The 25,246-nt window shown below is 34.0% G+C and overlaps 3 protein-coding genes across 3 annotated transcripts; all 3 read left to right on the top strand.

Annotated features, from left to right (window-relative positions):
* Nucleotides 1-187: 187 nt before the first annotated feature.
* LOC138936319 (protein Red) lies at nucleotides 188-2,555 on the top strand. Its single transcript, XM_070301625.1, has 3 exons — nucleotides 188-330; nucleotides 422-928; nucleotides 1,042-2,555. The coding sequence occupies exons 2-3, from the start codon at nucleotides 440-442 to the stop codon at nucleotides 2,110-2,112; spliced, it is 1,560 nt and encodes a 519-aa protein (XP_070157726.1). The 5' UTR covers nucleotides 188-330; nucleotides 422-439; the 3' UTR covers nucleotides 2,113-2,555.
* Nucleotides 2,556-3,955: 1,400 nt separating this feature from the next.
* LOC138936619 (cytosolic 10-formyltetrahydrofolate dehydrogenase) lies at nucleotides 3,956-12,428 on the top strand. The gene is made up of 8 exons (XM_070302168.1): nucleotides 3,956-4,134; nucleotides 5,068-5,125; nucleotides 5,444-5,585; nucleotides 7,217-7,451; nucleotides 9,173-9,852; nucleotides 10,085-10,499; nucleotides 10,796-11,454; nucleotides 11,573-12,428. The coding sequence occupies exons 3-8, from the start codon at nucleotides 5,450-5,452 to the stop codon at nucleotides 12,148-12,150; spliced, it is 2,703 nt and encodes a 900-aa protein (XP_070158269.1). The 5' UTR covers nucleotides 3,956-4,134; nucleotides 5,068-5,125; nucleotides 5,444-5,449; the 3' UTR covers nucleotides 12,151-12,428.
* Nucleotides 12,429-15,769: 3,341 nt separating this feature from the next.
* On the top strand, nucleotides 15,770-21,606 carry LOC138936214 (cytochrome P450 4C1-like). Its single transcript, XM_070301426.1, has 13 exons — nucleotides 15,770-16,116; nucleotides 17,370-17,680; nucleotides 17,956-18,065; nucleotides 18,317-18,407; nucleotides 18,690-18,875; nucleotides 19,090-19,183; nucleotides 19,647-19,749; nucleotides 19,937-20,036; nucleotides 20,198-20,304; nucleotides 20,398-20,466; nucleotides 20,663-20,831; nucleotides 21,063-21,242; nucleotides 21,308-21,606. Exons 2-13 carry the CDS (start codon nucleotides 17,527-17,529, stop codon nucleotides 21,472-21,474), a joined length of 1,530 nt encoding a protein of 509 aa, XP_070157527.1. The 5' UTR covers nucleotides 15,770-16,116; nucleotides 17,370-17,526; the 3' UTR covers nucleotides 21,475-21,606.
* The last annotated feature ends 3,640 nt before the right edge of the window (nucleotides 21,607-25,246 follow it).

Below are 25,246 nucleotides of genomic sequence, written 5' to 3'. Positions count from 1 at the left end.
TTCTCTTTTTGATCCACAATATTGTTTAGCACGGACATGCACCAACCGGTCGTTTTACCATAGCATCAAAAAGTAGATCTGGCCATGTAATTCTGCCGGCTCTAAAATGGATTCAGTTAGCGCCACTGTACAAGCTAGGAAAACGGTCACACGAAAAACGGCGGCGTGGCCTCTCTTAGGCTTCTTTCTGCTGGGAGCTGGGAGTTGGGAGTTGGGAGATTGCTTGTATTGTTGCATATACACTGTACTGACGTCTGATTCCATCTGATTACTTTTTTAATATCATACAGTTAAGGTGTTGTTTTTATTTCTTACAGCTTTTCACAAAAGGTACGTATATATAATTTGTTATAGTATTTACAAAATCATTTTCATATATTCCTCCAAGATTCTACTGATCATAACCTTATCTCTGGTATAGGAAAAATAGCCAGTCAAAATGCCAGAGACGGAAGAAGAGATGAGTATGTCAGTTCGCCTGACGAACGACGACTTTCGAAAACTCTTGATGACCCCGAGGGCGTCGGTACCCTCAGCTACTCCAGCTTCTGTACCAGGCACAGCAAGGGATGCCAGCGCAAAGACAGCTCAAACCCCCCAAGTTAGCGGGGGCAGTCGGGCGGAGCTGCGAAGGAAGAAGAAGAGCTTCTACGCAAAGTTGAAAAAACAGGAGGAGGACAAGATGGCAGAGCTCGCGGAGAAGTATAGGGATCGCGCGAGGGAACGCAGGGACGGTACCAATCAGGATTATCAAGCGGAAGATCCTATGAACAATGCTAGCGCTTACAGAGCTGTCGCGCCGGATCTGAAGTCCGGCATGGATGCTGCAGAACGCAGGAGACAGATGATCCAGCAATCTAAATTCTTAGGTGGTGACATGGAACATACTCACTTGGTCAAAGGCTTGGATTACGCTCTTTTACAGAAGGTATAATATGTCTTTAAACTTCATTAATACATTTCTTGATCTCATTGAAGCTGTAGTTAAAAGTTTAATTGCTTATACTTTTGAGACAAATAATTATTTTATATTTAACATAGGTACGCAGTGAGATTGAAGCGAAAGAATACGAGCAAGAGCAGGAGATGGAAAAACTCGTGAAACCAAAGGAGAAATCGAAGAAAGAACCAGAGAAAAAGGACGACGAGATGCAATTCAAGACGAAAATGGGCAGGAACGTGTACAAGACTATCATGATCATGAAGTCCAAGCAGATCGAAAGGAATGAGTTATTCACGCCAGGTCGCATGGCATATGTGATCGAGCTGGACGACGACAATGCCGATGTTGACATACCTACGACGTTGATCAGGAGCAAAGCGGACGTGCCGACGATCGATAATACGCCGACTCTTACGACCAACGATATAGTGATCAACAAATTAGCGCAGATTTTATCATATCTGCGCCAAGGCAGTCGGCACAGTAAAAAGGGCAAGAAGTTGAAGGACGGGCGGGTTCGTGGCGACGAGAACGAGATAGACATCCAACCGCGACCGCCGGTCGCCGACGATAGTATCTATGGCGACATCGGTGACTATATGCCGACGGTGATGAGCAAGAAGGACGGCCAATCCCGCGATAAAAAGAAGGGCCCGTACTTCGACAAGCCCGAATCTAATCTCGACACCGACGACAAGGCAAATGCTCCGCAATTGCCGAGCGTGTTGCAACAAAATACAATAGCCACAACCGATAATAATGCACCGAAGAAAGGTGCGTTACTGAATAAATTAGCGGCCGAGCCGGAAGGTTACGCCGAATGTTATCCAGGTTTAGACGAAATGCAAGACGCTATCGATGACTCGGATGATGAAGTGGATTACACAAAGATGGATCTAGGTAACAAGAAGGGCCCGATAGGCCGCTGGGACTTCGATACACCCGAGGAGTATAGCGAATATATGAATAACAAGGAAGCGCTGCCTAAGGCGGCCTTCCAGTACGGCGTGAAAATGGCCGACGGCAGACGTACTAGGAAGTATAATAAGGAGAAGAATGAGAAGGCGGAGCTCGACCGTGAATGGCAGAAGATTCAGAATATTATGAACAAGAGGAAACCGACGACGACGATTGACGGCGCGTCCGAGTTCAAAGCACCGCGATATTGAAATACTCTAACAGTAAATCTTCCTTTGTTACAGAATGATTTAAGTAAGTTAGTTGTATAAAGTTATATCGAATATATATATATATAAAAGCTATATTAATTATATTGACATTAAAAGTGATCCCAATAAAAGTTGTATTATATACTGTATATAGATAGTATAAAGTTAATACAATTTTAAATTTATATTAATCTAATATGATAATTTATTTTACAAAATATTGTCTCTCAACAGCGTTAAACATTTTATATATATATATAAGTGCATGTAACATTTTCTTATTAATCAAATATTTATTAAATCTATGTACGGTGTTATATTAAGTAAAACATAAATTGTAAAGCTGAAATAAGTTTTAGTTATTGATAATTTAATGCCACGGTTGGTATATAATACGATATAGTTTTAATAAACATTCGATCGATGACGTTAGAATAGATTGCTAATTCAGCGATGTTTTCCATTAATGCAATAAAAATATTTGTTTATTTACGTAAATACTTAAGTATACAGAGATATGTAATTTTTTTTTTTTTTTTTTTTTTTTATAGCATAAGATGCTTATTTTGCATTCTTTGATTCTAGAAGCTTGAAACTTATACTTTTACTGTTGTAGGGAATTCACATAGTAATGTATAAATTCGAATTGACAGATAAATAAATTTTTACAAGAAAAATTCTTCCGTGTTTAGGGAATGTATTTATAGGATGGCGGCAAGATTAAATTTATCACACTTGTCTAAAAGAAAGATATGCGATATTCTCTTCTCGAAATGTAAAATTTAAACGATTTTTTTTATGAAACAAGGACGCGGTGTAAGATGTATGGTAACTGTAAGAAGATTATGGGACGATGACTGAACGTATCTATATTGCTTACTGCATCACGGATATGTATAATCGGATAGTATTGCGCATTTTATGCGCTATTCTATGATAAGTATTTTTTTTCCGGGTGCGTAAAATGACTTTAACCGATTCGAAGCGGTTCGAGAGAAGATTATCTCTGAGTGAGACCTTTGCTTATTTACAACTGATCGATATTCAAGAAACTTTCCCTCGAATTGGATCGATCTAGTTTGGAATTGCATTTTGTATCGATTATAAAATTATTCCCGTCATATGAAAGAAGAATTTCTTTCGAATATGCCGATGACGAATTTTGCGAAACGTAAATATTTTAAAATGAAATTGTCAATATGTTATTATGTTTTAATCAAATCTGCATCGTAAATATTTTTCTATATATCAGTTTGAATTTTGGATCAATGAAATAGAAAAAAAATTATAATATATATATATAGCTTTTTCTCATTAATCAAATATTTATTAAAATTATGTATATTTTTATATTAATTGAATAAAATATAAATTATTAAAGTTAATATTCATATATTCATCATTATACATTACATACATATAACATGATACAATTTCAATAAAAAATATTTGACCATAAAAGAACGTTTTTTAGGAATAATTCGTTCAGAGAAATTCTTTTCTTCTTTTATATTCTTATACAAAAAAGTTTATATATACTACATTATTATTTAATAACGAATATATTAAAAAAGAGGCAAAAACATAATAAGATATATATTTTATCGTTATTTTATTTGCAACTATATAAACATTGCATAAATTATTGATGTATAATTTTATTGCGTGTTATAATTTACATATGTATCTGATAAATTGTTAGAATGTAAGTCACAGCATTCTCGAAATTTCAAAGCGGAGTCTAAAGATAACGAGAATAAAAATTCGCTTTGATGCGCTCAACGGAAGATTTTGACCTCTGCAGGAGATATCGTCGGTTATATAAATGTGACCGGTTTTTCTGGGTTCACAATCGAAAGCATTGATTCTACGTTCGCCAATGGTGGAACGTTCGTGTTCCATCGTAAATGCAATCAGTGACGAAAGTGAAGGCGTAACAGTTAGACATTAGACTAGATATTAGTGAAACTGATGCTGGGTCTGAGAAATCTCATCTGGCGGCGCAACTTCGTCTTGGATACCGTAAGCTGCCAGTTCAATATATATCATTGAATTTGAGAAAAGAAGATACTAATGTCTGAGAGAAAAAAAAGAAACATAGAAAGAAATAGATAAGAACTAGAGAGAAAAGATTTGCATGTTGAATGTGTGTATATGTGTGTGTTGCACAAAAATCGCGTTGATGTACATTTAAATTTAAAATAGGATTGTTGATGTTAGAGGTGTCACATGAATCTACCGATTGAACGATATATGTGATATTATAATATATATACATACATATAAATTATCGTTATTACATCGTTATTAATATCCGTATAAATTATACAATTTTGCGTTTTCTTCACTCTCTTAATCTGAATCAGTGAAAATGTTACTGAAAGTAATAAAAGATCAATGAACATTTCACTGATCTTTAATGAAAACTTTCACACTTTGCTCCTTTGTTTTATGTTTCACTAATTATAATGAAATCAGTAAGATTTCACTGAAAATTAGTAGTTACTAAGTGTCTCACTTTTCAGTGAGATCACTGTACGCTTATGATAATGATAATATATATGATACAATGTGATTTCGTTATAGTTGAACTTTAACACAGATTGATTTTAATAACGTGTAAGATGGGAGTCGATAGGAATGAGGAAAGAAAATTAACTTTCAAATGCGTGTTTATCGATAGATTTGCTCGTCTTGACGTGGTGACGGCTCCGGGATTGACATTGACCGACTGCTTTGACTGCGTCTGTTTACATTTTTTAATTTATTTTGCTTTGTCCAAACGGAAATCTCTTTCGCGTGATACTCAACGTGTTAATATTTATAATTGACTATTTTAACTGATTAATGTCTTTAATTTTTGTACATGTACGCGAGGTGATGGGTGACGGTATATACGAATGGCGCAGGATCTATTCTGTAAATAAGCTTCGTAATTATACATTTATTTTACAGTTTGCTTAAAACCGCTACTAACATATAATATAGAGGCGACGGATTAAATCTTAGACAGGTATGTATAAATCATCGTGAACATTATTTAATTACGCATCCACGAATTGAGTAAATCGCTCAATATGAAAAGATCTTATCGGATGTAAAATTTCGAAAAAAAGATTAGATTAGGATGTCGAAATATATCGGAAATTTAAGATAGAAAAGTAATGTACATAGTTGTTGTGTATGTAAAGTTTCTCTTTACACCATATATATTTTATCAATTTTTTTTTTTTTTTTTATCATATTGGAAGATTTCGAAATTTAACTTCTCATAGAAATTTCATTATCAAGGTATGTATTTAATCAACGAGAACTTTTTCTACAAACGCAGTCGACGATGGCGCAGCTGAAAGTGGCTATCATCGGACAGAGTCCCTTCGCAGCGGAGGTTTACAAACTCTTGCGACAAAATGGACATCAGATCACCGGTGTATTCACGATTCCGGATAAAGGAAATCGCGAGGATCCTCTAGGTATAAGCTCGCGTTTAAAAACTAATTCTGTTGTAAATTTCCCGTAGAAAAAGATTCCTACAGTCTTGCAATAAGATATAACATCGCGTAATGATAAGACCAGGGTTGGGAAGTAACGCGTTACTTGTAACGCCGTTACCGTTACAGTTACTTTTTTTCGGTAACTGTAACGGTAATGGCGTTACAAATTTTATTTGTAACGGAAAAAGTAACTTTGTTACATTTTTCGGTAACGAGTAACGAATTTAACAGTTATTTTTTTCAAATTTTTTGATTTATTTAAGATATTATTCTTGCTATTGTGCGTGATAAAATTTTTATCTTAACCGTAAAGCCGTAAGCAAATCGACCAATTAGCATTCTTATTATGTTGTAATCTCATTTACTACCAGTTCTAAGTACCTTGCAACGAAAATTAGAAAATCTCAATAAATCTGACCTTATAGATTGCCATTCGTTAGTTGAAGCTATTCAGCAAGGTTTAAATAAAAGGTAACTTATTAATTTGATTAATACATATGTTATTTAATTTTAAATAAGGATTTAATTGAAAAATATTATTTTATTTTAAACTATTGATTCAAAAGTATTAATTTCAATAAAACAAACAATGTCGCTTAATTTACTATATTCGATTTTAAATTTCTTACAATATTTGAAACAAAAGAATTAATAATAGCAGCATGTTTACATCCAAAATTTAAGTTAAACTGGTTAACCGGAGAAAAAAGAAAACGTGCTGAAAATTACTTGGAGGATTTATTGGGAATCCGATCAACTGAAAATTCTTCAAAAGCTGGAAAATCTGACGATCGCGATGATTTTTTCATTTTTGAGCAAAAAACGGTGCAAAATGAATCTGAACAAGAAGAATTGCAACGGTTTTTAAAATCAAATAATTGTAATATAGAAATGTTAAACGACTATCCAAAACTTAAAAAACTTTTTATTAAATATAATACAGCTCTACCAAGCAGTGCATCTGTAGAAAGAATGTTTAGCATCGGTGGCTCTGTATTAACACCACAAAGAGGGAATTTAAATGATGATATTATGGAGCAACAAATTTTATTAAAAATTAATAAAGAATTTCGATAAAATTTAATCATTTATTTTGTAACAAACCTTGAATGAAATCTTGCTTACAATTTTTTAAAAGTTTTTCTTATGCAAAATAATTTATTAGTTTATATTGTAAAAAAGTAACGGAAATTGTAACGACTCGTTACTTTTTAGTAACTGTAACGGTAACGAGTTACTTTTTAAAATTAGTAACGAGTAACGGTAACGAGTTACTTTTTAGAAAAAATAACGGTGACGGTAACGAGTTACTTTTATAAAGTAACTTTCCCAACCCTGAATAAGATATATTAATATGTGTATGTAATATGAAATATATAGATATATTAATGTACCTCGAGTTCACACACATCCATTGTGATTTTCACTTTTCTCAAAATCTTTGATAGAAGATGGTACAATATATAGTACATAGTTCACCCACGTGACACGTTTTCCTTTATTTCAATCAACCAACTGTAAGATTTATAATGATAAGAGGACCACCAGACTTTTTAGAGATTCGACAAGTGATCTCGTTCGCTTCATTATCGTCTGCTCTTGAATTGCAGCGATCACCGCCAAGGCCGACAACACGCCGGTTTTCAAGATCAAAGCCTGGAGGAGCAAGGGAGTGGCCTTGCCCGAAATCATGAAGCTGTACAAGGGCATCGAAGTGGACCTCAACGTTCTTCCCTTCTGCACCCAATTCATTCCCATGGAAGTCATTAATCATCCTCGTTACCGTAGCATATGTTATCATCCGTCTTTGCTGCCCAGGCACAGAGGAGCGAGCGCTATAAGCTGGTGAGCCCTCGTCTCGATCTAATACGCGACCCTTAATTTTTATCCAAAATTTTGCAACAGGAGATCTTTTTGCGCAAACTACGATTCAAAATATCTTGCTAAAATTAAATTAAATTAAATTCTCTAACATCACAATATTTTTTAAAGTAATATATTATTTTGTGCCATCACGATTAATTCTCGTTCGTTATCGATTTATTTTCAATCTTATTTTATTACTAGCTCTCATGCTTATATCGTCAAGTCTATCGGTTGTGATATAGCATTTCTCGGTATCGGCGGGCATCCTCGCGTCTGAACAACCGGTTCGCCGCAGTTTTTTGTGCTCCAGATTACGACAAGCGAAACTACTTTCTCGCTGAAAATATGTTGACGATAATGACGACGATAATACAAGCTCGCTATATAGATATATAGATTTCGCTATTACGTGTGTATGTGTGTAGCGCGCGTTTCGTGCACTTTTGACCTATGAATCGATACCGATAGCCGTATCGCATATTTTCAGCGAATTATGTCTTGCTACAATTCTTTTACTACTCGTGTCATTAAGCAAAGATTTTATTTCTTCGATTAATTTCAAAAGTTATATATCTTTTTAAAATTTTACAACTATCGTTTGCATGTTTTTATTAATAATAGAAATAATATATGAATTATAGTATATTTATTGTTAGTATAATTAATAAATTAATATTGGATGATTGCATAAGTTCGTGCCCGATTTTCATAGATGGCATTAAGTTACTGCATGGCGGAGTTCTATTGTTTTCGTGTGGTAATTGTTGCTTACACCGAATAGATGTCGTTGTCTTATGTCAATTTAGCCAATGTCAATTCAGACATTGTTCAGATAAGTCCATTTGTGCATAAGAGAAATCATTAAAAATGGAGAACGAAAGGTGCATTTGCGGCATGTAACGCTATATGAATTTCGGAAAGGCGTGAGTGTTGGGATTGCACAAAAAAATATTCAAAGCGTTTATTTGGACCGCGCTCCTGCTCTCCGAACAGTCAAAAAGTGGTTTGGCAGATTTCGAAATGGTGATTTCAACATGGGGGATCAACCCCGCTCTGGACGGCCTTCTGGCATCGATGATGACATTGTGCGTGCCTTAGTGGAAAGAAAGCCAAGGATTACAACTGAGGATATTGCTGAGAGGCTGAACATCGATAATTCAATCGCTTTTCGTCATTTAAAAAAGCTTGGATACATTTCCAAGCTTGATACGTGGGTGCCGCATCTCCTGACTGAAAGGAATAAGCTGCAGGAAAACTGCAGGAGTCGCAATGGGAAATTCTGCAGCACCCGCCATATTCTCCAGATATTGCGCCTTCAGATTTTTATCCGTTCCGGTCTTTGCGGAATAGTTTAAATGGCAAGAATCTCAATTCCGAGGAAGCTGTCGAAAACCACCTTACAAACTTTTTTCAAGAAAAACCAAGTTCTTTCTTCAAAAATGGAATCGACAAGCTTATAGATCGTTGGAAAACCATTGTAGAAAAGAATGGAGACTATATAATTGATTAATAAAAATGTTATCTCTAAAATATAATCTATTAAAGTTTATATTTAAATCGGGCACGAACTTATGCAATCACCCGATAATATTAATAGAATTTAAAAAAATAATAATCTCCATTTTTTAATTGCAATATATAAATAATATAAAATTCGAACACTGATTTAATCGTTAATAAGTCTATCTACCTTATTCCAGGACTCTGATTCAAGGAGACGATACCGCGGGATTGTCGATCTTCTGGGCGGATGATGGTCTGGATACAGGGCCGATCCTCCTCCAGAGATCCTGCAAAGTGGAACCAAACGATACAGTGGACAGCTTGTATAACAATTTTCTTTATCCGGAGGGCATCAAGGCCTTGGGCGAAGCCGTGGATCTCGTGGCCAAGAAGATTGCGCCTATGATACCGCAATCCGAGGAGGGTGCGACCTACGACCCGCTGCTGAACAAGAAGGAGTTCCAGAAGATCGACTGGACCAAACCGGCGAAGGAAGTTCACAACTTTATTCGCGGTCTGGATAGTACACCGGGTGCCTGGACAATACTAAACGACGAGGAGGTGCGTCTCTTCGGATCGTCCCTATGGAGTAACGGTAGATTACCGGAAGCCGAGATGGAGGTCGATCTCGAGAAGCGAAAAGGGATCGTTCATTCGGGCGGTCTTCTGATCCAGACCGGCGACGGACAATATGTTAACGTGGAAAGGATCAAAATCGGCACCAAGACCATTCACGCTAGTAAATATGGACAGACTAACGACCGCGAGATCGTGGAATTCACAGAAGAGGAAATGAAGATCGCCGACGTTGTACGTCGAATCTGGATGGATATCCTTAAAATTGATATCGAAGACGAAACGGATTTCTTTGCCTCTGGTAAACTTGAATCCGGTTTCTTAAAAAATTTACGTCAGATTTATTATAGTTTTAAGTCGCTGGACGATTTATAATACGTTATAAAATTTGAGATAAAATTTATAATTTTATACATTAGATAAAAAAAAAAAAAAAAAAACAAAGAAATAAAATGCATGCATAAATACAAAACATAATCAAAATTGTAAATAATATTTAAATTAATTTTTTATTAATTTTTTCTTAATCTCAGGTGCGGGCAGCATGGACGTGGTGCGATTGGTCGAGGAGCTTAAAGACAGTATCGGCGTCAACTTGCAAAACACGGACGTTTTTATGGCGCCAATCTTCAAGGAACTCGCCACGACAGTCGTTCTCACCGCTCGAGGAAACTTAGCCGCGAAGGAGATCAAGTACGATGCGGTGACATTAGAGGCAAACAACATGATCCTGAGATTCCCTAAACAACTCTTCATCGACGGCGAGTTTGTCAACGGCCATGACAAGCCTATCGACACGATAAATCCACACGACGAAAGTGTTATCTGCTCGGTGGAAAGCGCGAGCGAAAAAGATGTCGATCGAGCTGTTAAAGCCGCCAAGAAGGCCTTCGAGCAGGGCGAATGGGGTAAAATCAGCGCCAGGGAACGTGGAGCATTATTATTCAAGTAAGCTAATTTATTTTTTATATGATTTTATTTTGTATGTGATTATCATGTGTCATCGAATCTTTTTTTTTTTTTTAATACATTAAATAGATACGCAATAAAAGGAGTAAAATTTTGCGAAATTTTGAAGAATGAAAACTAACTGATAAAGATATTTAAAACTTTTACTTATTTAATTCTGTATGAATTATTAACGAAGATATCATTTTCCAATCAATAAGGCAAAGATTTCTTTCAATGTTTAACGAGACTCTTGTTCTTTTCTAATGTTTCTCTCTTCGTTCTTCGTTTTTTAGATTAGCAAATTTAATGGAACAGCACAAGGAGGAACTGGCCACTCTGGAATCCATCGACTCCGGTGCAGTTTACACACTCGCTTTGAAGACTCACATAGGCATGTCCATTGAAACGTGGCGATACTTTGCCGGATGGTGCGACAAGATCCATGGTTTGACCATACCTATCTCGCACGCGCGCCCGAATCGAAATCTCACGTTTACACGGCGCGAACCAATCGGTGTTTGCGGTCTCGTCACCCCATGGAATTATCCTCTGATGATGCTTTCATGGAAAATGGCGGCCTGTCTGGCGGCCGGCAATACCGTGGTGATGAAACCGGCCCAGGCCACGCCGCTCACCGCGCTCAAGTTCGCCGAGCTGTCCGCGCTCGCCGGAATTCCACCGGGTGTCATCAACATCGTCTGCGGTTTAGGCACTACTGTTGGAAACGCCGTAGTCAAGCATCCGTTTGTCAGAAAGCTGGGCTTCACCGGTTCTACGCAGGTCGGACAGACGATCATGAAATGCTGCGCCGACAGTAATCTGAAGAAAGTGTCGTTGGAACTCGGCGGCAAGAGTCCTCTTGTCATCTTCGAGGATACTGACATGCAGCAGGCGGTCAGAATTGCTATGAGCAGCGTCTTCTTCAACAAGGGCGAGAACTGCATCGCCGCCGGTAAATTACAGCGCATGTTTTTTTCTATCCCGAAATATTGAACGTTGAACTTCACTACAGATAATCGCATAAATTTTATCTAGAAAATAATTCAAACGATTTTCATTATTACTTACAGGGCGACTCTTTATCGAAGAGACCATCCACGACGAGTTTGTAAGACGCGTGGTCGAAGAGGCGAAGAAGATTTCCATCGGCAATCCGTTAGACAGAAGCACAGCCCATGGGCCGCAAAATCACCAGGCCCATCTGGGCAAACTCTTGCAATTTGTGCAAATCGGAATCGAGGAAGGTGCCACATTGGTTTACGGTGGGAAGAGATTGAATCGTCCTGGCTGGTACTTCGAGCCGACCGTCTTCACGGATGTCAAAGACAACATGTACATCGCCAAGGAAGAATCGTTCGGACCGATCATGGTGATTTCCAAGTTCAGTTCGAAGAACGTCGACGAGATGATCGCGCGGGCGAATAACATGGAGTTCGGCCTGGCCTCTGGTATTCTCACCAAGGATATCAGCAGGGCGCTCAGATTCGCGGAGAAGATTGACGCTGGCACTGTGTTCATCAACACATACAACAAGACGGACGTGGCGGCACCCTTCGGCGGCTTCAAAATGTCCGGATTCGGGAAGGACTTGGGTCAGGAGGCGCTTAATGAGTATCTGAAAACGAAAACGGTCACTGTCGAGTACTAACGATTATGATAATCATTCTCTATATATTTCTTGTAATATAATATTGTAAATATATGACGTGTTTAATGGCGATACGAGTTGTATCAAAATCTACAAAATATGCCTATAATAATGCCGAATATTATTCCGTTAAATCTATGGAATACAACTTTTACATTTACTACTACACAGGAAATGTTGTGGAATATATACAATACATATATGTGTAATTGTTTATTCATATTTTTTCATGATGCATATATCAATTATTTATGCAAATAAACCACTTAATGACCTTTCATTGTCTATTTTTTATGTGTGTCTCTTTTATTATAATTGAGATAATTTATTCGTGAGGCTATTATAGATTACACTCGACCGCTTCAATTATCTTTGATAAACATGTTTTGCGATATGTTAATAACGTATATGCGAGATAAGTTAATCTCGGAATAATTATACGCATACTGTTGCGATCGCCGAGAAGAAAATAATTCGTGGGAAAATATAGCGAAACGAGAAAGGCGTTTTAAGGGTTAACAAAGAGAGAATCGCTCCCACGTATGGCATATGTACAAATAGTTTTTACGACGAATCGTCTTCTCCCCCGAAGCTCCAGATGTTGCGTGATCTTTTTGTACCGGGACACACAAGTGTTTTTCGCGTCTCCTCGCCGTCATTCCTCCACCGATCGCAAACAGTCGTTCGTGATATTTCGAAGATAGAGAACCGGAAGATTATAGGGGGAAAAAAAACGATAATTAACAATTAAAAAAAAGATGCCAATAATTAAGAAAAAAAAAATAATAAAAATCGGAATGAAAAGATTTTTTAAAAAAAGTTGAAATTCGTGAAAAATAAAATAAATATTACAGATTGTTCGCTTTTTTATGTTAATTACTACAATGATGTACAATGATCTTGGTAATTTCTTGAGACTTCCGAATAGATAAGATATGAAATATTTATCATTCGATCATCTCGATACTTTTACATGTAGATAGATAAGTATAAAATTTAATTAAAATCAAAAAATATATGTCAGTCACCAGCGGCAAATGAATGAATATATAGAATCTATATACGCAGCTCATATAGTTTAGAATATTTTAGATTATCGAATTTTAGTAATGCCAGAACCGATCGGGTTCGTAATAGATTTAATCGATAGCACGAATGAATATATCAAAAAATTTCGCCGATTGAAAATAAAAAAGTTATACATATTATACAAATTTATTCTTTAATTAGCATGTTTTAATATATTCAAAATGAAATATATTATACGATAACACGATCTAATATAGTATGTCATTGTATGTATAATTAATCCTTCTAATTAATATCTTTTTCTCTCATATTTTATTAATTTCGTGGTACAGTTATCTTTATATCTTTATTATATTAAATTTTTCATATTTCAAAAACATATTAAATCAAAAGAACAAAATTTTATGGTGCTCGTATCTCTCTCTTTTTCTTTATTTCTAATAAATGTAATTTTCAAAAATGATGACATTATTTTTGTAGGAAAAAAAAAAAAAAAAAAATTAAACAATAAAATATACACTTTAGCAGCATTCGTAGCACAACAATTTTTTTGGCATGGACTTGATATGTGGACTTGTTTTATTATCTTATTATTTTCAACGTCAATTTTTTTAATGACACAAACACATTGGATTAATAATGTATAAATACATCGATACTAGTCATTGAACTTTATTCGAACTTTATTAAGCATTAAGTAATGGCGATAATTGGAGCTTATTAATTAGATAAAAGCTGTACAAATGAGATTTTATTATCCTCGCTTCTTATTATATATTGTATTGATCAGAAACGGTTATAAATATAGGCACCTCAAATTTTTATTCTTAGTTCGCAAAGATTTGTCTTACTGGCACGTGTATCTGTTTGAAAATATTTGCAATTCTATTTCAAACATTTGAGTAATGTTTCAAGTGATTGTCGCATCAGTGATTTTATTACGTAATCGGCAGTATATTCTTAGAATAAATTTTTATAACATCATATTGCAAAATCTGAATAATACGATTAATAATATCATAATTAGTGTAAGCGTGTGATTTTTACATAACTTTTCTGAAATACCATAAATTGTATTGTTATAATCTCATTAGATGTATATTATATTATTTTTATGGAAATATTTAACAATTAAATAAATAATAAGAATAAAGAGAGAAACGCTTTTAAGCAATCGCAATAATTATATAATTTGTATATTACATAAAAGCATAATATAATTTTGTTAAGAATCGGATAAAAAATTTTAAATATAATTCTCTATGACAGAGTTTGCGAATGCTTCATTAAATAGCTCCGGGTTATTATAAAGTAATTTTGTATCCTTGTATAGCAATGAAAGTATATCTATATAGATTCATGATATTTACAAATTTGCAGAGAATTTTTATAGTTATACTAAATAAAATTATAACAATGCTAAAAATGTGCTAAAAACTTGTATGTTAAATGTTTGAGATAATTGATGTAAGAATAATACTCCTCATAATTATGATATTATTAATCTTTGTTCAGATTTAGATAAAATCTTACAAAATTAGCAATAGAATCTTACAAAATTTTATCTTAAACAATTATAAATAACGGTCAATAAAAAAAAAAAAAAAAAAAAAAAAAAAAAAAAAAAAAAAAGATTCTCAAATTTATTACGCAAACGATGTTTTTCTGTCATTACAATAAAAGAATTCATCATATTTTTTATAGCTCTTTAAAATTATTAACTATAAAAAATATACAATTAACGCTTTTCAATGTTTTCTCTCTCTCTCTCTTTCTCTTTCTCTCTTTGTCTATTTACGATTAATATGTTTAGGATATCAAGGCAATTGTCCGTTTTGTACCCAGATAACAGAACATATACATTCTAAGCTGACATTTTACTCGTATTTTTTACAAACATGATGATAAAAATATTCACATGTCATGTAATATAGCATTTGTTACATATATGGAACATACTTTATATAGAATTTGTTCGTATAAAATTGCTCATAGAGTTGGTAATTAAATAACATAATTTATTTGACTTATAAAATTCGCGATTTAATTTATGTACTGTATAAATTTCAATTTTTTACTTTAGATAGGTAATAAATGGATTATTTCTGGCCAATTTTCGAAGCAACCTCTTCAATATTCTGAATTCTGTTTGGATTGTATCAGAAATTAAACTGACGAAAAAAAGATATATGTTATTACTAGAGCTCGGGAAAAGAACCGGATAAAATTATAAGCCGGGTATCCGCCTGTTGGCCCGTTACCCCTTGTATAGGGACCGGGTCTCGCGGGTACCCGTATTAATACGAGTATCCGTATCGATACGGGTATCCGTATCCGTGTATGCTACGGATATCTGCGTATTACGCGGATACAATACGACTATTAATAGAACCTGTATTAATAGTGCACGCGGAAAAAAACTCACGTCATCCAATAGGCAAGCGAGGTCGCAGGATATTACCGGGGCACGGGGCGTCCTAATTATCGCGTAACACGGCACAGTCACGGATCGAAAAAGATAATCGATATCGATTACTGCGTAACGCGTGAGGAGATCATTAAAAGCAATCCACCGCAAGGAGCTGTTGCAAAATCACTGCACGACCGTCGTAGACTATTGTAAGAAGTGCACGTGTGTAATTCGAAGTGATAAAATCTCGGAAGTTCAATTAATCGGGACAAAAGGTTGTACGGAACGTTATCGCTCATCTTTACGGGAGAATGTGCCGGAGTATTTAATGTTGACGCTTTCCCTCCGTTACATCGATTTTTAAACAGAATTTTCTAACGCAACTTTGCGTGTCTCCATTAACTCCATATTGAACCAAATAATTTAAAACTTGCATCACTTGTGTCGGGTATCGAGTTGTGAATAACCCCCCACAGCACAAACGGATCAAACGTTTAGAAAAGCGAAGCGAGTCTGGAAACTTAATTGTTCGACGGTGTTTATGTATATTTAAGTAGCGAAATATCAGGGTTGGGAAGTAACGCGTTACTTGTAACGCCGTTACCGTTACAGTTACTTTTTTTCGGTAACTGTAACGGTAATGGCGTTACAAATTTTATTTGTAACGGAAAAAGTAACTCCGTTACATTTTTCGGTAACGAGTAACGAATTTAACAGTTACTTTTATCGTTACTTTTTTCAAATTTTTTCATTTATTTAAGATATTATTCTTGCTATTGTGCGTGACAAAATTTTTATCTTAACCGTAAAGCCGTAAGCAAATCGACCAATTAGCATTCTTATTATGTTGTAATCTCATTTACTACCAGTTCTAAGTACCTTGCAACGAAAATTAGAAAATCTCAATAAATCTGACCTTATAGATTGCCATTCGTTAGTTGAAGCTATTCAGCAAGGTTTAAATAAAAGATAACTTATTAATTTGATTAATACATATGTTATTTAATTTTAAATAAGGATTTAATTGAAAAATATTATTTTATTTTAAACTATTGATTCAAAAGTATTAATTTCAATAAAACAAACAATGTCGCTTAATTTACTATATTTGATTTTAGATTTCTTACAATATTTGAAACAAAAGAATTAATAATAGCAGCATGTTTACATCCAAAATTTAAGTTAAACTGGTTAACCGGAGAAAAAAGAAAACGTGCTGAAAATTACTTGGAGGATTTATTGGGAATCCGATCAACTGAAAATTCTTCAAAAGCTGGAAAATCTGACGATCGCGATGATTTTTTCATTTTTGAGCAAAAAACGGTGCAAAATGAATCTGAACAAGAAGAATTGCAACGGTTTTTAAAATCAAATAATTGTAATATAGAAATGTTAAACGACTATCCAAAACTTAAAAAACTTTTTATTAAATATAATACAGCTCTACCAAGCAGTGCATCTGTAGAAAGAATGTTTAGCATCGGTGGCTCTGTATTAACAGCACAAAGAGGGCATTTAAATGATGATACTATGGAGCAAGAAATTTTATTAAAAATTAATAAAGAATTTCGATAAAATTTAATCATTTATTTTGTAACAAACCTTGAATGAAATCTTGCTTACAATTTTTTAAAAGTTTTTCTTATGCAAAATAATTTATTAGTTTGTATTGTAAAAAAGTAACGGAAATTGTAACGACTCGTTACTTTTTAGTAACTGTAACGGTAACGAGTTACTTTTTAAAATTGGTAACGAGTAACGATAACGAGTTACTTTTTAGAAAAAATAACGGTAACGGTAACGAGTTACTTTTATAAAGTAACTTTCCCAACCCTGCGAAATATCATTTATTCTGTGACATGTGTATAAGCTAAGGATCAATAAAACAGTGAGCTGAAGAAGAAGCTTGATTAAACGGTCAACAACGTCAAGAAACAATGTTTATCGCTATATTGTTATTGTCCGTGTTTATTTTTATGATATATTATTGTTATGTACGTTATGGAAGAAAGGGACGACTTCTTAATCTTTTACCGGGACCACTGGGCTATCCCATTGCTGGCAATGCATTTCTAGTATTCGCTTCAGCAGGCAAGTATAAAATTTATTCTATTTATATTCATTGACAGACGACTCATATCATTCGCGCATACATACAAGCAAGCAAAAGTTAAATTCATAAAATCTTGTGCCCTGAAATGTATATCTATCAAAAGTATCCGCATGCAGATTACATATCTTAGCTCTTCTCTCGATAATATCAATTCGCAAATCATTGTCATAATTATTAATTATCTATGAGTAGAGATGCAATCGAATAAAGGTAAAATTAATTTTTGTCCCGATATTAATAATATATTTTTCAGAGGAACTATGGATACTGTTGCATAGCCTATGTGATACGTATTATCCTATTTTTAAAGTATGGAGTTTCTTCACGTATGCTGTGTCTATCCGTCATCCCGACGATTTAGAGGTAATAAAAGTAATTCAATTTTCTATAGACATCGTAATTTAATTATATTCAAAAATCTTGCATTTCACAAGATTATTGCTCGTCAAAAAAAAAAGGTTCCTTAAAAAGATGAATAGAGAATATATCGATACTCGATCAAAATTACATAGACAAAATTTCAGATACGATTAGTAAATTATTATTTGTGTATCTAAGATTGATAGATATAATAAACTGATGTTTCTTTCTTGACGCATTTTCGATGATTTCAGACGATACTAAACAATACCAAACATATCCAGAAAGGTCTTCCATATAACACGTTACATCCATGGTTCGGTACAGGACTTCTCACAAGCACAGGTAACATAATGGCATTAATATAAAAGCGCGCTACTTTCTTATTACAGTTTGTTTTAGATTTGTTTAGATTTGTTTGCAACTTGTTTTACCGAAAAAATTTCATGAGAAGAAGATTTAAAAAATTATAAATAAATTTTGCGATATAAAAGAATAAATTTCAAATAATAATATTATATTTTTGAAGATTATAAAAACATTAAATTAAGAGAAGAGTAATAATTTTATATAATATTATTTGTCTATTATATCACACAATTTGACGTTATTTTGTTGTTGTTTTAGGCGCTAAATGGCATGCGCGACGAAAGACTTTAACACCTGCATTCCATTTCAATATATTGAATCAATTTGTTGATATCTTGATTAAGGAGGGCGATTGTATGACAAAATCTTTGAAAGATGTCGGAGGAACAGTTGTAAAAGATTTAGTACCATTTATTGGCGAACATACGCTAAACGCCATATGCGGTAAAGTTTCTGTACAATTCTTATTGTCCTGAGTTTTCATTCTAAATGATATCATAGCTTAAGATAAGAAGATAATTTATTCCTATATAAAGTATCGATGCTGCAGGAAAGATATATAATATCCGATTTTTTATACTCAAAGCTACTTACGAAATATTCAATTGTAATAATTTTCGATTGTATATCCAATCTGACATAATAAATGCGCTCGTAGAAACTGCCATGGGCATCTCTCTGCAAAAATTCGGCAAGTTTCAGCAACAGTATCGAAGTGCGATTCACGACATAATCGAACTCATGATTTATAGGTAATTTATTATACAGTAAATAATTGTGTAATATATTTATGATATATTTTGAAAAAAATATTAATTATTCAATGATCATTTGAAGATAAACAATTAGCGCGAAAGCTCGATTTGTTTAAAATAGAAATCAAAATCTATCGTACGTGTTTCATTAAATGTTTCATTTCAAAATGAAAACTGTTCGCAATCTTAAAAAATGTTGAAAATGTTTAAAATATTGAAGTATTAACAATTGTGCGATAAAATTTGAAGACCGATTGATCTTTGATCGATGAATCTGTAGTTAAAACAAAAGTATAATGTGTTTTCAAAAGATTTCAAATATCTTTTCGCGATATACATAGTGTAAAATTTTTTTCCTCATATTTTCTACAATCTATAAGATTACTTCAAGATTTTATGACGGCTTTTACAAAAATCTATCATTATTGAAATTGTATGATTTTATTGAATTACGATTTAGAATACTCAGGCCTTGGTTCTACAACGATTTGTTATTCTCGTTATCGCCACAAGGAAGAAAGCAAAAAAAGATTTTGAAAATATTGCATGGATTTACGGAAAAGGTACGTTATAAATCCTCCCCAAACTCTTTTTTATATAAAATTAAAATAAATCTCGTAACCTTCATATTGCAAGATTACGTAAGATTAATCATAAATATTAATAACATAATATGTTATTATATAGTACGATGTGCTATTGCGAGCTAATATAAAAATCTTTAAAATTTAATATCGTACTTATGTATAGGTCATCATGGAAAGAAAACTTTATCACAAACGCACCAATTATCGATACTTGAAAAATCTTGAAAATGACAAAGAGACGGATGATGTCGAAGTATTTGGAAGTACGTAAGAGATCACACAGTAACAATCCAACATATGTCTGACGTAAAATTAAATCATTATTATTTCTAATAAAAAAATCTATATTTTTAATAAGAACAATGTTATATAATTAAAGCGCGATAAGCAAAAATGAGACGCTAATCCGCTTTTTAATTTCTAGTTAAAAAAAAGCGGCTAGCCATGCTCGATCTCCTAATAGCGGCATCTCAAGACAATTATTTGACTGATTTGGACATCAGAGAAGAGGTCGATACCTTTATGTTTGAGGTATGTATTTTGTAATCTCTTTCTTCATTTTTTTGTATACATCATCTAAGCGCGTTTATCGGTATAACGATATGCATATAACAATGATTACAGGGTCATGATACTACAGCGATGAGTATTACCTTTGTTTTGTCACTACTAGCTGAACACAAAGATATCCAGGTACCTTTTTCTCATTGTTATTTAAATTGTTATTTAAATTGCGATTCTTATTCAAAATAATACAGATTCCAAACTTACGTTGCAATGTATTTTTGAATTTATTAAAAATGTTTTTGTGTTTATGTGTATAAAAAAAAAAAAAACAGAATGTTAAGAAATATAATTTAATTTTTTTTTTCTATAATCTATAACACAGGAACGTGTGAGGGTTGAAGTCCATAACGTGATGCAAGAAAGCGGAGGGAAACTTAACATGAGATTGTTGCAAAATTTACCATATTTAGATAGATGTTTAAAGGAAGCGCTACGTTTATATCCCAGCGTATTTTTAATATTACGAAACGTTGAAGAGGATGTAAAATTACGTAATTAATCACCTCCTTTATATATCTTTGAACATGTCTCATTTTAAGGAGTATATATTATCGAATGTAAAACAAGTTTAATCGCTTTAATATATATTTTAAGAATACAATATTATGTTCATGTTATTTCTCAAAAAAAAAAAAAAAAAAAAAAAAAAAAAAAAAAAAAAAAAAAAAAAACTTAATTTCATAAATTTTTATACTTTGTAATTTTACAATACCCTTTTTTAGGCTCATATGTTATACCTGCTGGAACGACCTTACATCTCAATATTTACGGAGTTCACAGAGATCCCAATTTGTGGTCAAATCCAGAAGTATTTGATCCGGATAGATTTTTGCCCGAGAGGATACACAATCGTCATCCTTATTCCTATCTACCCTTCAGCGCAGGACCGAGGAATTGCATAGGTGAATTGCTCGCAATTTTCTTTTCTCCTCGTGTCGATAGTATTTGACAAGATTTGAAATTGTAGGTCAAAGATTCGCTTTGCTGGAGTTGAAAGCTATGGTAGCTCCTTTGGTGCACAATTTTTACTTGGAGCCCGTAGATTATTTAAAGGATATCCGGTTACAAGCCGATGTCATAATTCGTCCTTCTCATCCGATTCGTATAAAATTTATCCCAATCATCCGCATATAACCGTTTAGAACTAACACAGATACTATAGATAAGTGTAAGAAATTGATGCATTGCAAAAATACAATAGAAGAATATCGTTATGTATATTATATGTTCAACATTATGAAGAAATACTTATTATATAAATATATATTAAAAAAATACGTTAAATAATCATTACAATATCATTGAAATAATATATATTAAATAATCATTAAAATACTTATTGTTTTCTGCAATCGCAATAAAAATGTGTATACATATAATATACATGTACAAGATAATAAAACAACTGCGTATTATTCAACAAAGCAATGTAAAGATGAAAATATTTTGTTTGGGAAAATTTGAATGGGCTTAATGTATGTTGTTCATATTAACAATAAAAAAATATCTTTTTATGAATTGCGCATAATATATTTCCCTATTTTTATTACAAAACTCTTCTCGTCTAATTTAAGATATTTTTGTCTGTTTTAATAAAATATTTCCCTCTTAGAAAATCATATCTTAAAAAAATAAAAAAAAATAAAAAAAAATACTCTTACCCATGCTATTATTTAATATTGTAATATGCAAATAATATCTTCGGACAGAAAATATACGAAAATATATTTATTAATATAAATATATATATATATTTTACTATAGAAATTTTGTATTAAAATGTTGTCTTTTGATATAAATAAATTTAATGAGACATGTAATTGATACGATTGCTTAATAATCCGAATTTAAATAGCGAATAAACGAAATGAATTTCTGTCGAATATTTTTCCGTAGGAAACTTTTAAGACGATCAGAGGCGCGTCAGAAATGCGTCACCGTGTATATAGCTTCAATGGCCCCGGAGGGGCCAAAGTGGTCCCCGTCGCTTCGTTCCTTCGTGTACGAAGCGTATCGCGTATTGTACCCCATATGAGTCATCGGGAACGGTTCCCCAAGTGCAACCGCGGGCGCGACACGTGTTGCGCGTACCTGAGAGAGCCATGAAAGGGTCCGCTGTGTGAAAATTTCCTCCCCGTGTAGGTGCGCATCGTCGACGAACAGCTGTTCCCATAAATATCCCTGCCCATCTCTTTCTTGTCTTTCTTATTTCTTCACCCCGGGAAGCCAGCCACCCCTTCGTATATCGGGCCCTTCGTCGTCTAAACGTAGGTTTTTCTCGCGAGAACTTTACAGCGCGTCGTTTGTAAATATCCACTTGAAAAAATTCAATGGAAAACGTTTAAATCTTTTCAGATTTTTTTTCGAATGTGGATACGCGTATGGACGCGAATTTCTCCAAAAGAATTTGGGAGAATTTTTTATTAAATTTTATACATATAGTTTTGTCGCGAATCACAACTCAGGGGCATCGTTCCTACAAAAATTGAATTCGTCGAAAAATAAATCGGATTTAAATACTATACAAGATATCGAGAAATTATAAATAAACGTAAAAGGAGGAAGAATTATATCTAAAGATTCTAGATCTATACATAGGAACCGGTTAATTCGGAGTCGATTTTGAATACACACGGGGGCATAATTCGAAAGTGTGCGCCACCGGCACGGCCTGGTCTCGTCCGGAATTATTCATCGTAGACAGGAAATGCAAATTCCATCATGTCCCCTCGTGTCGTAGGACAGTGCTCTTTGACCCTGCTTTGATTCCTTCTATACACACGAGATCTCTCATCTTTACGAAAATTTTATCTTCGCGGCGCAATTTTCGCTATATATATATATACATAAATCTTATAAATAATTTATATATAATAATGTAAAATATAATATATACATATTTTTGTGTGTAATTTATATTTAATTTTTTGTATTAAATATTTAATTAAAAAAAAAAAAATACTTTCTTTTCTTTATAACGCGCTCTCTGCTCAAATAAATATATTGTTAATTTTGATCCTTTGACACATTCGTGACATTTTTCTTGCCATTTTTGCGGTCGGTATAATTCACAGAGTGAAAAGAAAATTCTTACCGGGTCCCCTTGCCTAGAGGCCCTACAAAATTCCCGGCTGCGCCCATGGGCACCACGTGTGTGCGCCCATTCTCTCTCTCTCTCTCTCCTTTTTTCTCATGCCCACCCGGCGGTGGCGGTATCCTCCCCGCTCGCGCACTCCGCAAATCTCCACTCGTCCAGTTGCCCTCAGGATGTCGCGTACGGCGGTTGTCGTTATCGGTTTGCGCGCATCGGAAAAATTCTGATCGCTGTTCTCGTTATCGTTATTTGGAAAAGGAGATCAGACACGCAATCGAGGTTTCCCGCGAGTATCGCGTCGGGCGGAAACGAGTATCCTCCTTCTTCCGCGGGAGAATGCGCGTGTCATATACCGGGTGTCGCGGGTGGTACGCGTCTGTTTCGACGATTGGAGAACGCCTAGGTGGATCCACAATTGCCTTTTTCAATTTTCTTCTCCGTTCGGTGCATCAAGTTTTCTCGCCTCCTTATTTGCGAATCTCATTCCTCTGTAATATCTCTTTTCCATTGAAGTTACTTTTAATCGACGAGATATACTTATCGTGTACTTTGATCGTGAGTTGCAACATTGTAAATATTTATGTCCGCATATATTTTCAGTATATTTATTATCTTCAACCGTCAACGTTTTTCAAGAAATTTAACAAAATTTAATTCCCTTTTTTTTTTTTCATTTTCTCTTCCAATTTTAAATGAGAAATACATCGATATATAATATATAATACATATTTTAATCGTATATTACAACGGTGCATTTATCAACACATGACGCAACTTTAAATTTAATTCCTTCACGTGTAAATATTTATATTATATTCATCTTTTTTCTCTCTCTTCCCTATGTTTTAAATTAAATGCACATTTTAAATGTCATATGTATTATGTGTAAAACGCGGCTGTAAATGTAATGCCTTCTTCGCACAAAACACGCGGGAAGAAGGTCTATCGTGTAGATTTCCATTTACGATATACAGGGTGGTCCTCGTAACGGTCGCCAGAAAAAAAAAAAAATTGTTTAAAAAAATACATTGTAAATAATTTTCTTAAAAACAATTTTTTTTTTTAATACTAATTGATTTGTCTCATCATTCTGTACATAGAAGTATTACGGTAAGATTATCAAAAACTGAATATTTTACGAGATGTTTAATTTTTTATATCAAAATATGTCAGATTAAAATATAAAATAACTCAAAAAGTACTTAATCAAAAAATACTTTATTATAGTGTTTTGGAAAGCTCTCGATGTCAGCTACGAGAATACTAAATAAAAAATGGGGGTTTCCATTTAAGATTTTAAAGTTGACCTTCACGTGACCTTCAAATGATCTTTCAAGATCAAATCATTGTCACCATCTTATGGCCCCCTTGAAGCTACACAACTTTTGTTTGAAACTTTTTTATGTCAGATTATTGTAAGTGCCTTAAAAATCGTGGCGACCACGTTACGAGGACCATCCTGTATATATGCGTTATATTACGTCTCTCGCATTGTAACAAGATTCGGGTCGAAAGTCGCCCATGATCGCCGCGTGTGAATGAATTTAATCGGGAGAGCGCACTTTAGCGGGCGGCGCACGGTTGCGTAAATGAGTATTAAAAAGCGTGACCTAAAAAAAAAAAAAAAAAGCCGCGACGTATCATTGGGTGTCGCGCGTTGATTCGGCCACAAGAAAAATAAATTAAAACGCGCGCATGCGATTAGTCATCCCAACAATGCGCGCTTCGACCACGACCTCTCTTTTCCCTCTCTCTCTCTCTCTCTCTCACTCTTTACTTTGAACGACTGATCCCTATCGCACTATAATCAGA

This window comes from Polyergus mexicanus, unplaced genomic scaffold (genome assembly GCF_030449975.1).
Source record: "Polyergus mexicanus isolate NDT 795.1 unplaced genomic scaffold, iyPolMexi1.0 SCAF_9, whole genome shotgun sequence".
In the NCBI taxonomy this organism is placed as follows: domain Eukaryota; kingdom Metazoa; phylum Arthropoda; class Insecta; order Hymenoptera; family Formicidae; genus Polyergus; species Polyergus mexicanus.
This window is presented reverse-complemented; position numbering and strand designations above follow the sequence as displayed.

Coding starts and splice junctions, on each gene's coding strand:
- LOC138936319 (XM_070301625.1), top strand. CDS start 440: ATGCCAGAGACGGAAGAAGAGATGAGTATGTCAGTTCGCCTGACGAAC. Junction 929..1,041: donor ATTACGCTCTTTTACAGAAG/GTATAATATGTC, acceptor TATTTAACATAG/GTACGCAGTGAGATTGAAGC.
- LOC138936619 (XM_070302168.1), top strand. CDS start 5,450: ATGGCGCAGCTGAAAGTGGCTATCATCGGACAGAGTCCCTTCGCAGCG. Junction 5,586..7,216: donor AAATCGCGAGGATCCTCTAG/GTATAAGCTCGC, acceptor CTTGAATTGCAG/CGATCACCGCCAAGGCCGAC. Junction 9,853..10,084: donor AACGGATTTCTTTGCCTCTG/GTAAACTTGAAT, acceptor TCTTAATCTCAG/GTGCGGGCAGCATGGACGTG.
- LOC138936214 (XM_070301426.1), top strand. CDS start 17,527: ATGTTTATCGCTATATTGTTATTGTCCGTGTTTATTTTTATGATATAT. Junction 17,681..17,955: donor TCTAGTATTCGCTTCAGCAG/GCAAGTATAAAA, acceptor TATATTTTTCAG/AGGAACTATGGATACTGTTG. Junction 21,243..21,307: donor AGGACCGAGGAATTGCATAG/GTGAATTGCTCG, acceptor TTGAAATTGTAG/GTCAAAGATTCGCTTTGCTG.